At 36.5% G+C, this 13151-nt stretch overlaps 2 protein-coding genes across 4 annotated transcripts in view; both read left to right on the top strand.

Moving 5' to 3' along the window:
- LOC106650717 (protein unzipped) overlaps nucleotides 1-3695 on the top strand; it is a 43495-nt gene extending 39800 nt beyond the window's left edge. Inside the window, exons 2-3 of one of the 3 annotated variants that reach the window (XM_023461652.1) lie at nucleotides 2909-3316; nucleotides 3444-3695. In XM_023461652.1, the coding sequence (XP_023317420.1) occupies nucleotides 2909-3308 (400 nt within the window). In that variant the 3' untranslated portion in view covers nucleotides 3309-3316; nucleotides 3444-3695. Of the gene's footprint in view, nucleotides 1-2908; nucleotides 3350-3443 lie in introns of all 3 variants that reach the window. The other 2 variants (XM_023461654.1, XM_023461653.1) reach the window with 2 other exon arrangements.
- A 3338-nt stretch (nucleotides 3696-7033) lies between these two features.
- Nucleotides 7034-9188, top strand: LOC111694249. The gene is made up of 2 exons (XM_023461634.1): nucleotides 7034-7217; nucleotides 7508-9188. Exons 1-2 carry the CDS (start codon nucleotides 7034-7036, stop codon nucleotides 9178-9180), a joined length of 1857 nt encoding a protein of 618 aa, XP_023317402.1. The 3' UTR covers nucleotides 9181-9188.
- The last annotated feature ends 3963 nt before the right edge of the window (nucleotides 9189-13151 follow it).

Below are 13151 nucleotides of genomic sequence, written 5' to 3'. Positions count from 1 at the left end.
AAATGAGGTAAACGAGTGATTTTCGCGTGAGCTAAATGCGTAACAGCCACGGGTCCTTATAAGCGTAAATAGGTGCAAGTGTACCAATGCGATATCTTGTACGCTGCCACAGCTTATTATATTATATTATATTATTCAAAAGGATATTCATAATATAATATAATATTAATTAATAATAATTAACAGAAACAATCCTGAGTATGCATCTCAATGATAAATCAAAAAAACAGTCCTGTCAGCAACTAGGTTGTTATATTGAGTTTAAATTTTCGATTTGCTCAGCATTTTACAACTGGGGTTGACACTAGTATATATTGCATGAAAAAAAAATAGTTTTTCATGCTAGTCTAGCGAAAGAAAGAAATAATTTTTTCAAATAAATTGAAAAAATAATGAATATAATCGAACAATATAAAAAATAAAACGATTATAAAAATTTTTTTTAAATTATTGCAAAATAAATTAAATAATTTCAAATATTTTTGGTATGAATTGCAACATTTTTATTGTATTTTATTGGAAATTATTTGAAAATATTTAGAATTTTTCACTATTATTACTAATTTTCTGTTTTTATTTTTTAGTATTTATGCAAAAAAAGTAATATTTCAGTTACCTTTTTACCTAGTAATTTTTTTAAAAAAATTAGGAATCGCCGGCCATTTTTTAAATTACTTACATAATAATTTGGAGTAGGGCTGTGCGAGTACTTGAAAAAACTCGACTCGTCGAGTTCGAGTTTTTTCCTCGAGTTCGAGTCGAGTACTCGAGTTTTTTCGAATACTCGCAATATATTTAAGTTTTAAGTAAACAAATGATGAATTAACAGTCTCTAGACCCCTCTCTTTACGTGTGTACATGCTTATAAGTGTGATGAGGTATGGTACTATTAAATTATTTTCTTCTTCCAATTCTAGCCGCTGCGAATATCACACTTTTAAGCATATAAAAACAACGAGAGGGGTCTAGAGACTGTAGATTCACCATTTATTTACTTAAAATTTAAATACATTTCGAGTACTCGAAAAAAATCGATTACTCGAAAAAATTTGAGTACCCGGAAAAACTCGAGTATTCGAAAAAACTCGAGTACTCGAATTTTCCCGACTCGACTCGAACTCGACTCGAACTTGAAAAATCGGATACTCGCACAGCCCTAATTTGGAGTACAGGAGTCCCTCGTTATACGCGGGTTTATTATCCACGGAATTCGTTATCCGCGGTTAGTCGATTTGCGCCCATCCCTTCGTATCCGCGGGTCGAGTCTTGTTATCCGCTGATCGAAGATCGTGATTTTTTTCTCGGACGTATCCATATTCAGTTTGAATTTGGTTAGTGTAGACGCGTAAATCGAAATTGTCAATTAACCTAAATTTGTTGAAAATTTATAAATTTATTTATATATGGCTTCATCTAAAACTCCGTCGAAAACTGCCTCAAAAACCACTGGCAGATCAGACTGATGATGCACCTGAACCGATTTTTGATTCAAAACTGATTGTCGAAGTTATGGTTCTAGTTATTGGAGCAGGTGAATTAGCAATGACTGGTGATCCAATAATGACGCGTAGCTCGACTTTCAAACACTACTATGATTTAGCTGCACAAATTTATGAAGAAATGCACAAAGATATTTTGAGACGAGCAAAACAGAAAAAAATTAACCGATTACTTTAAAAATTAAACATAGAATTGCATATATGTGTTGTAAATATAAATAAACATGTATAAATAGATAAACTACTCAACAAATTCGTTTATTTGTATAAGGTAAAATGTACATATAAACTGTGCTTTCTCGAGGTTGAGGAACGTAACCCTCTCTTTCCCATAAGAGAAAGGTCTTATTATCCGCGGTTTTGTTATACGCGGTACTTTTGAGGAACGTAACCTCCGCGTATAACGAGGGACTCCTGTATATTTAATTGTAAACTTTATGGTGTCGAAAAAGTTTCCCAGGATCTGAGATTAAACCGGTGATCAGTCGGTTGCAAGTCTAGCGCCCTACCGCCTGAGCCATTCATTGGTAATTCGAGCTCTATCAAAAAAGTTATATAAATAGAATGTGTGTGTGCATTTTTTTCAAGTTGTTCATCGAACTATATTTATATTAACATGATATAAAAACTTATAGTTAAACAATATAATTACTAGTTGAAAATCTTGCTTTCGCTCTCACTCTGGATGAGCACTAGGTTAGGACCCGGACCCGGCGATGACTTTCTTCAGATGGTCGTGATTTTTTGGTGACAATGGCTTGCTGGTGACAAAAATTCAACTTCCTGAAAAAAGTCATCACCACGTTCAATTTCAACCTGGTTTACTGAGTGGACCACCCAAGTCATCATTTTCACCAAAAACTCACGACCATCTGAAGAAAGTCATCGCCGGGTCCGGATGCTAACCTAGTGCCCATCCAGAGTGAGAGCGAAAGCAAGATTTTCAACAGGTAATTATATTGTTCAACTTAATGTAAATTATTTAACATAATGAAAATGTTCTTTATTGAACTATTTCGTTTTTATTACTATCATCCTCACATTTTTTCCAATAAATTTCCTAAAGGAACAATACTAGACTTACTGTTGAATTTTCAGACAGGTACGTCACTCGTACATAAAATCGAACGATTTGATATTTAAAAATAATAAAAAAATTAATTAATCAAACTTTAAAAAAATAAATTTTTTTGAAAAATAATAAATAAATACAAATAAATTTGTTCCATTTTCTATCAAGTTTATCTATAAGTTTTTAAAATTATCGGTTTTTATTTGGAATAATTTGAATTTATTTAAAAATATTTTCCATATCTTCCGCTAGGGTAGCAAAAAATTTTTTTTGACATTCAACTACACAGAGTATCACTATAAAAGGCAATAATTTATTTTTCTGATAATATTTTCAGATTTGATGTAATGTTACAACCCTATACGGCTATGGAAGTTTCATTGTGGACTGATTATATTGAATATGAGGTACCTTTCATGGGACAACTATTTTCAAATTATGCAGATGCTGCTGTATTCAAGCCACGTTTAATAAACGGAATTCAACGTGAATCAAAACTTGTTGGCGTCAGGCATGACTCACGACAAGTTAACTTAGATGTTTCTCAAAGTTTAATGAATAAAGCATCAATTCCTGAAACTGAACATACACGATTAAAAGATATTGTCAACAATAAGTCCTTCATAACCAATCAAACGTATTCCAAAATGAAGATGCAACATGATTTCATTGAAGGCAGTGCAATCAAAGACAATTTTCAAGAAAATCAAGAGACGTTGTTATATCATTTTGATTGAAAAAAATGGTATCATTAATGTAACTAAAAAATCGTTTTTAGGTTAAAAAAAATCAATTTTTAGATAAATTAAAAGCCACTGACCTTTAATTAGCGAAGGACTTCTTTTTGAAAATATTCTCTTTCTTATTTTCAGGTATTAATGCTGACAAGAATCACCAATTCCTTATTCGAAAATAATTCAACAAATTTATTCAACGAAAAACAACAACTCAAGTTACTTCAGTGGTATAAAACAGTTTAGTCGATTTAGTGATGTACAGTGTCTTGCTGAAGTATAGGGCAACCGTTTATGGGTACTCTCGTCCATGCTATAACGCTGAGGTTAGGTTCCAAAAATTTACCACGTTAACCCGTTAGTACCCAGACTGATGGAATTTGATTTTATTTTGTAGTCTGTAATTAAATCATTTTATCAGAGCAAAAAAAATTCTTGAGTACACATTTTTTATGTAAAATTCAATGTAGTTTTTGAATATTTTTTTATAAGTTATCTCTGACACATATGAAAAATTATAAATAATTTATTGCGAAAAAACGCTATTCCGAATCCTGGAGCAAAACTTTGACTCAAATTTTTTTTATGAGACTTGAACTGTGGCTGTGCTACCACAACATATATATAATACAACTTACCAAGTATAATAAATAAAAGAACAAAGACAATGATTATTTATTCGGAAATACTTTATTAAACACGCTCATTTATACACGTGTGTAGATAAGTACTTTTACAGTAAGTATCTAGTTCACGATACCACAGACTCACTCACACACCGCAATCCTAGATGGCAGCACCGACCAAGCACACTCAGTTGGTAGGTTGCCACAGTGGCCTTTAACACCGAAAATTAGGAAAAAACAACCTGAAGTTTACAGTAATGTAGGTAAGATTTGAAGATTCAAGATGGCGGAAACCAAAAAATACAATTTTCTAAAAAAATGTACTAAAACTTTTGGTAGTACTCTTGGTACTATTCAACTCATAAATTTTCTCAAATCTTTTTCCATTTATTCCACAATTTTGGGTATTACAGTATGTTCCAGATAAGGCGGACACTTTTGAAATTTCGCTATAAAAAAAGTCAGAAGCATTATTGACTATATAAAATTTATATCAAATTGAAGGAAAAAGTTTGATCTTTCCAATGGTCCACCCATATACGCGGTAGGATTTACCAAATTCTCATGAAATGCGTCGGAAATGACGCGAAAAATTTTTTTTTTCGAATATAGGTTAAAAAAAATTTTACAAGATAGCAAATTTTTTTCGACGGTGTTTGCGCCTATAATGAAGGCGAAAGACCTCTTAAATTTTCCACAAAAATTTTTTTTCTTCGACCTGTAAAAGTACATTTTTTCGCTACAGCGTGCAGCGCGGACTGGCCTTAGCAACGCCGGCCAACAATCGAATGCTAGCCCTCCACTTGCCTGAGTGTTCGATAAAAATCTCGGAAATGATATATGGCCGTATCAAATTGATACGTTGCTTGCATTTACCGTCGAATAACATTCCAAGTTGATTAGCAAAATTTGAAAATTTTCCAGTCAACGGTGATGAAAGAAAAATAAATGATCGGCGTTTATCGAGCTATACGCGACGACAACAGCACATGGAAATGTCTCATGGTCATGTATCGCGCGATGGATGGTATTTCATGGTTGCGATCACCGTCGAAAGGCTTTTCAAGTTGATTAGCAAAATTTGAAAATTTTTCAGTCCACGGTGATGGAAAAAAATACATGATCGGCGTTGATCAAGCTATACGCGACGACAACAGCACATGGAAATTTCTCTAGTCAGGTATTGCGCGATGGATCGTAGTTCATGGTCGCGATCACCGTCGAAAGGCTTTTCGAGTTGATTGCCAAATTATGAAAAATTTCCAGTCGATCAAAGCAGTAAAAAATACAATGATGGGCTTTCTTCGAGCTATACGCGACGACAAGAGCACATGGAAATTTCTCTTGGTCATGTATCGCGCGATGGATGGTATTTCATGGTTGCGATCACCGTCGAAAGGCTTTTCAAGTTGATTAGCAAAATTTGAAAATTTTTCAGTCCACGGTGATGAAAGAAAAATAAATGATCGGCGTTTATCGAGCTATACGCGACGACAACAGCACATGGAAATGTCTCATGGTCATGTATCGCGCGATGGATGGTATTTCATGGTTGCGATCACCGTCGAAAGGCTTTTCAAGTTGATTAGCAAAATTTGAAAATTTTTCAGTCCACGGTGATGGAAAAAAAATACATGATCGGCGTTGATCAAGCTATACGCGACGACAACAGCACATGGAAATTTCTCTTGGTCATGTATCGAGCCTTGGATCGTAGCTCATGGTCGCGATCGCCGTCGAAAGGCTTTTCGAGTTGAGTGCCTAATTATGAAAAATTTCCAGCCGAGCAAAGCAGTAAAAAATACAATGATGGGCTTTCTTCGAGCTATACGCGACGACAAGAGAACATGGAAATTTCTCATGGTCATATATCGCGCGATAGATCGTAGTTCTTGGTCGCGATCACCGTAGAAGGGCTTTTCAAAGTGACTGCCAAATTATGAAAAATATCCAGCCGAGCAAAGCAGTAAAAAATACAATGATGGGCTTTTTTCGAGCTGTACGCGACGACAAGAGCACATGGAAATTTCTCATGGTCATGTATCGCGCGATAGATCGTAGTTCTTGGTCGCGATCACCGTCGAAAGAGTTTTCTATTTGATTAACAAAATTTGAAAATTTTTCAGTCCACGGTGATGGAAAAAAATTATATGATCGGCTTTCTTCGAGCTATACGCGATGACAAGAGCACATGGAAAATTCTTATGGTCATGTATCGCGCGATGGATCGTAGTTCATGGTCGCGATCACCGTCGAAAGGCTTTTCAAGTTGATTAACAAAATTTAAAAAATTTTCAGTCCATGGTGATGGGAAAAAAATAAATGATCGGCGTTGATCAAGCTATACGCGACGACCACAGCACATGGACATTTCTGATGGTCAGGTATCGTTCGATGGAGCATCGTTTATGGTCGTGATTATGGAGAGTCTTCGCTCTCGAGCTCGATGATGTGAGGACGATCTTGGCGCTCGACGCCGGGAAAGTTTTTTTTTTCGGGCCGATGACGTGGGGACGATCNTGTCCGGCATTAAAAGAAAAGCGGAAGCTCATCCAGAAGCACCGCCAGCACAAGTATTACGTACTGAGCTTAAAGATATACCTTCCGGTAACGATATCAAACTTATTCAATTACAATCATTAGCGCATTATGATTTTCTAATTCTACGGTTATCATTTAGGTGTCCTACAAATCAAAAAAGAGCCAGTAGACACAGAAATTCTTCTAAGACAATTGCAATTAGGACAGAAAGTACGGAAAGGACAAGACCCACACCGCAAAAAGAAAGAAGAAAAATTATTTTCATTAGTTTCACAATATTATGAGTACGTTGGAAATGACGATGTTATGTCATACTTGAAAAATATTAGTACCATTATAAGATTATAAAATTTGGGTTTATAAAAAATGGATTATAAAAAAAAATATTATAAAAAACGTACGTTATAAAAAATGTCATTATAAAAAAAAATTTATAAAAAGTACTATATGAAAAATGTACCCCAACCGGATAATAGTCCTAACCTCACTTCGGTGGGCTCTGGCCTGCAGCCGACCCCTCATAGTCACCTCTTTCTAATTCCTTCCAATTCGCATCTAATAATGCCTAGAATTAGCAAAAACAAAAAGAAAGACAAGGGAGCAGAATCAAAATCTATTAAACGTAAAGCTGACAACACAGACAATGAAAATATGTCTAACCATAACCATAAAAAAGTCCCACTCACAGATCAAGAATTACTCGATGCTTCTAATGCCAAAATAGGAGGAGATTCAGATTCCGAAAGTACTTTCTCCATGGAACTCGACCCACAAGCAAACACAAATGACATTTTACACCAACAACAGCTACACCACCAACACCAACTTCACCAACAACAACAACAACAACAACAACAACAACAACAACAACAACAACAACAACAACAACAACTTCACCAACAACAACAACAACAACAATAACAACAACAACAACAACAACAACAACAACAACAACTTCACCTACAGCAACAGCGACTATGGCAGCAGCAGCAGCAGCAGCAGCAGGAACAACAGCAACAGCAGCAGGAACAACAGCAACAGCATCATCAACACCAGCAAATTCAACTAAACTCTCTAAATACCAACCTCACAATAATTCTTCCCATCATTCTCTTTCTCCAACTAAGTCTAACTCAGCAACAAACACAACTATTTCCACCAAGTCCTCTCAACCTAAAAACAAAAGTTCCAGCAGCCCTTCTGAAATACTCACTCCAAAAGATTCCACCCCTAAACCCCCTCTAGTCTATTCTAAATCCAACTGTGGTCCTTATATAGTCTTCATCGAGCCCAGATCATCCTCATCTTCCTCGCCTTCATCCTTAAACCCCACAACTATTGGACGTCTACTCTCTCCTTCATACAGCCCTAATCTAATCTCTATAAAATCTTCTGGCAAGAATAAAATTACAATTTCCCTTAAAAATAGTGCCTCTGCAAACAAACTTATCTCAGATAACATCTTATTTCAAAACAACTTAAAAGCATCCATTCCACATCACAGACTCTTCAGACAAGGAATTATCAGAAACATCCCCAAAGATCTCACTGATAATCACATTTTAAACTCTTTGGACTCACACATTCTCATAACAGGTGCCAGGCGCCTGAAAAGAAGATCCAATATAAATCCTTCAGCGTCAGAACTTGTCGACACTAACTCAATTCTTATAACTTTTGATGGTCAAACCCTCCCAACTCATGTGAAACTCTTCTCTGTTATACATGAAGTAGAACTATATATCTCTCCAACCAAAATGTGCTATGCCTGCTTCAGGTATGGCCATTTAAAAAGTCTTTGTAAAGGCAAGTGCCTATGCTCTCACTGTGGCCATAAACAACATGACTCTTCTGACACTACAGATGTCTGCTCAAGACATGACTTACCTCCTCTTTGCATCAATTGCATGGGTGAACATCTACCCACAGATAAAAGCTGTCCTGAATACATCTTTCAGAGGAAAGTACATCATTATGCTGCAATTCACAATACATCTATTCAAGAAGCACTAAACTTCCTAGCCACTAATGATCCCCCTACGCATATCTCTCGCTCTGTACAGACCATTAAACTCTCTACATCTAAAAATACATCCTCGCCTCCTACCTCATCTCCTCAGCACTTTCCCCTCCTTCCTCGTCATGATTCAAATTCAAATCCTCTCAAATCTTCCCTACCACCAAGAAACACTTCCAACAGCAGCAATGTTACACACTATCCTTCACACCAACCTACTACTTCATCATCACAACGTAAAACATCATATGCAGCTTCTCTGAACTCTCGTCTTACACCTCTTCATCATACTCACATACCTGAGCACCAAATTGCACCTTCCCCCTCTGAAACTCACCCTTCACAACCTCATCACCACCATACCTCATCTAACATCTTTCATTCAAGCTCTTCTACCGTTCCCTCTGTTAACAACTCATCTTCTAACTTTTCTCATCTATCTCGTTCAAACTCACCTTTCCTTCAGTCCCATTTTTCTCGTTGCTCGTCTCAACTCGACTCCCAACCCGATGAAAACCTTTCATCTCAATCTTTTTCAAATCCCAACTCCGACATAGCTCACATACTTACAGAAATTTTCCACACGATTTTACTTCCTCTTCTCATTAACTCAAATCTATCATCACTCCTTCCTATTCTTACTAGCCTATTATCCAACTATCAAAATAATGGATTACACAACTCAGCCTAGTAATAATCCTTTGAATCTTCGCATCCTACAATGGAACTGCAATTCATACTCAAATAAACGTCAATTCATTGACAATTTCTCAATAGATTATGACATCATAATTTTATTTGAAACCAAATATAACCCAGAATACACTCTTAAAATAAAAAACTTTGTAGTCACACGTAAAGATCGCTCTGATCATAGAGGTGGCGGTATCGCCATAGCCATAAACAAAAATCTCGAATTTTCTATTTTGAATGACATTACACACATACCTCATGTATTTGAAATTCTAGGCATCTCTGTAAAATACGATAATAACAAACATATATCCATCATAGCCATCTACAGACCCCCCTCAGTTGATATCTCTCACAACCTCCTCAACAGATTCTTTATCTCTCTTCCTATCCTAGACGCTTCATTCATATGTGGTGACTTTAATTGTCATCACCCGTCTTGGGGCAGCCCTTCTTCAGACCGCATCGGAAATTTAATCAATGATTCTTTCTCTGACAACAATATGCTGTTGTTGAATGATGGTTCATACACCTTCATTAACAAACCCAACCCCAGCAACCCAACCCATATAGATCTCTCTTTCATTTCCCCCAATCTCCTTCCTCTGTGTCATTGGGAAACTCTAAATGACAATTTTCTCAGCGACCACCTCCCTATTTTTACACAAATTAACATCCCTATTTTTAACTCTCCAAAATCAATAAATAGACATTTTCTCAAGAAATGGCGTGACCTTGAGTGGTCAATTTTTAAAGTCACCCTAGAAAACTTTAATGTAGCTAATGAAACTCAACTCAATACATCAGATCTTTACACAACTGTTATTGACCAAATCACTAGTACGATCAACGACATCCACTCTATGAACTCCCCTTCTCTCTCCTCCACTATAAACAATCACAAAAACGACAACAACATTAAACCAAAACGTAAAATCCGCCCTCCTCAACCCCCCTGGTGGGACGCAAACTGCATAGAAGCTAATGAAATAAGGAAAACAGCTCTTCGCAACTTCAGGAAAAACCCCAACCTACTGAATGAACTCATTTCTGCTGAAGATAATGCCAAGATAGCCTTCCATACAGCCAAACGAAATAGCTTTAGGAATTTTTGTGAATCAATTAACCCACTCACTCCTGTAAATCAAATATGGAACACCATCAAAAGATTTCGTCATAGATCTCTCACCGCCGACTCTGCCTCCAACAATAATAAAAATATCAACACCATGCTCAATCTGATACCATCCCTATGTCCCCCTTCTTGCTTCAAACCCTTTTTCCTCTCCACCTTTACGCCCACACCTGACTGCTCTGCCTTCTTCTCCAAACCTTTTTCACTTCAAGAACTCCATTCAGCTATCCAGAACTGCCATAGAAAAATTCAGTCTGCCCCCGGTCTTGACAAAATCGATAACCTTATTATCACTAATCTCCCAGACAACATTCTCTCCTTGCTCTTAAAAATTTATAACGAAGTCCTTACCAATGGCTTCTTCCACGAGTCATGGAATGATTTCAAAATCTTTTTTATTCCAAAAGGTAACACTGGAAAATTTCGACCTATCTCTCTCGCTCAATCATTACTTAAAATCTGTGAAAGACTCATTCATAATCGCCTAATCTGGTGGCTTGAACACCATAAACTCTTACCATTAACCCAATTCGGCTTTAGAAAATCCAGAAGCTGCACAGACAACTTATCTATTCTTACCTCTGTCATATATTCTTCTATGGCAAAAAGAAAATACACCGCATGTTTGTTTCTAGATGTCAAAAGCGCATTTGATGATATCAGCACCGAGTCAATAATCTACACTCTTAAAAACATTGGACTTCCAAAATCCATTTGTTTATTCTATTACAATCTCATTGCAAAAAGAAATATTTATTTCAACGTAAATGGTTCAACCATTGGACCTTTTCAATCCTACAAAGGCGTCCCACAAGGTTGCGTTTCTAGTCCCACTTTATATAACATTGGAGTTGGTGACTTGAACAGCATCATAAATAATAATTGCAACACCCTCAGTTTCGCAGACGACATTGCTTTATACTCCACTTCATCTGATCTAAACACTGCACTATCTCGCCTAGAAATCAACGTAGCTAAAATAAATAATCATCTTGCGGCTAGAGGCCTATCTATATCTGCCGCCAAAACTAAACTCGTAATCTTCACTAGGAAAAATATAGACCATAATTCCCTAGCAATCACCATCAATGATTCCATCATTAAAGCGTCTCCCAGTGCCACATTTCTAGGCATAATACTCGACAACAAGTTATCATTTGAACCTCATGAACAACAACTTTTAAAGAAGCTCTCTTCTCATTCAAACATTATTCGTTCTCTTTGTGGTACTTGGTGGGGTTCACATCCTACCTGCCTTACCATGCTTTATAAAGCTCTCTTCGTCGGTACTTTTAACTATAGTGCACCTATTATACCCTCTTCCAGTAACATTTTTAAGAAACTAAACATTATGCAACGACGTGCCCTCCGAGCAATTTTAGGCCTGCGTATTTCTACCCCCAACAAAGTAGTATACGCCGAAACCAAACAGCCTCCTCTTCACATTTGCCAAAAACTTCACCTTTCGAAATACATACTCAGATGTTTCTCTCTTTCCAATCACCCTACTATTACTGCGATTACTTCTCTTTCCAACTCTATTACTCCTAGCACCCCTAATTACGTAACTCAATCTCCTCTTCTTCCTCTTTTCAAAAAAATGTCAGCATATAAGAAACTTATTCACTCCTGTCCTTTCCCTCTATGTTTTTTCTTTTCCACAGAAATTCAACAATTTTCTCCTACGATCAACCTTAGTAGTGGTAAAATTATTAAAAATGCCAACTCACCCCCCAATGAATTCACTACTCAATTTCAAGATCTTTTAAACACTCATACGATTTTTTACACAGATGGCTCAAAGAAAGATGAAGACAGTTCTGTAGGACTTGCAATCTACAGTCCTACTCTCGATTACGAAGCTCTGCTGAAAATTTCTCCCTACTCTTCAATTTTCTCTGCCGAAGCCTTGGCAATACAACTCACCTTAGAATTAATTCTACATAAAAACATCTCATACGCCATAATCTTTACGGAATCATTAAGCACCCTCCACGCCATAAACAATTCCTCATTTTTTCTTGAATCTAATCATATATACATCTTTCGTATTAAAACTCTTTTGCACGAACTACACAATAACAATCAACAGGTTATCCTCACTTGGATACCCAGCCATTGCGATATTCCAGGAAATGAAAAAGTTGATTATCTCGCCAAACAAGCCATACGATCTGGCATTAAACCTCCTCATCTACTACCTCACTCAGACTTCTCACCTACCCTCAAACAGCAATTAAACACGCATTTGAACGATTTTTTTTCCAAATCTGACACCGAAAAAGGTTCATACTACTTTAATAATTTTTTCAATAATTCACCCAAAACTTGGTTTCACGAACTTTCATCCACTCTAACAAGAAAGCAGATAACTTCGTATTGTCGAATGCGTAGTAATCACTATAATCTTGCCTACAGTCTTCACAGAAAAAATCTTGCTTCATCTCCTTGGTGCGAATGCAATGAGGATTATGAGGACCTCAATCATTTATTTTGAGCATGTTCCAAGCACTCTGTCCCCCGCTCTAATTTAATTTCCAACCTCATGAAAAACAAAAAATTTCCCCCTTACACCATTACTGAATTTCTCCATAATCCACAGATACACCTCATCGAAATCCTCTGTAATTTTCTCCACAAATGCAATATAAATATATGATTTGACTTGGGCACCTCATAACTTCCCGCCTTTCTCTCATACATCCCGCTGGTTAATGGCCGTATATTTTAAACGTGGGTTACTCCACTAGATGGTGCCATAAAAGAAGAAGAAGAAGAAGAATTACTTGTCCTAACATCCTCATGCACCAAGGGACGCTTACTCGAAGAGTTTT

Source organism: Trichogramma pretiosum, unplaced genomic scaffold (genome assembly GCF_000599845.2).
Source record: "Trichogramma pretiosum strain Unisexual culture from Peru unplaced genomic scaffold, Tpre_2.0 scaffold4, whole genome shotgun sequence".
In the NCBI taxonomy this organism is placed as follows: Eukaryota; Metazoa; Arthropoda; class Insecta; order Hymenoptera; family Trichogrammatidae; genus Trichogramma; species Trichogramma pretiosum.
This window is presented reverse-complemented; position numbering and strand designations above follow the sequence as displayed.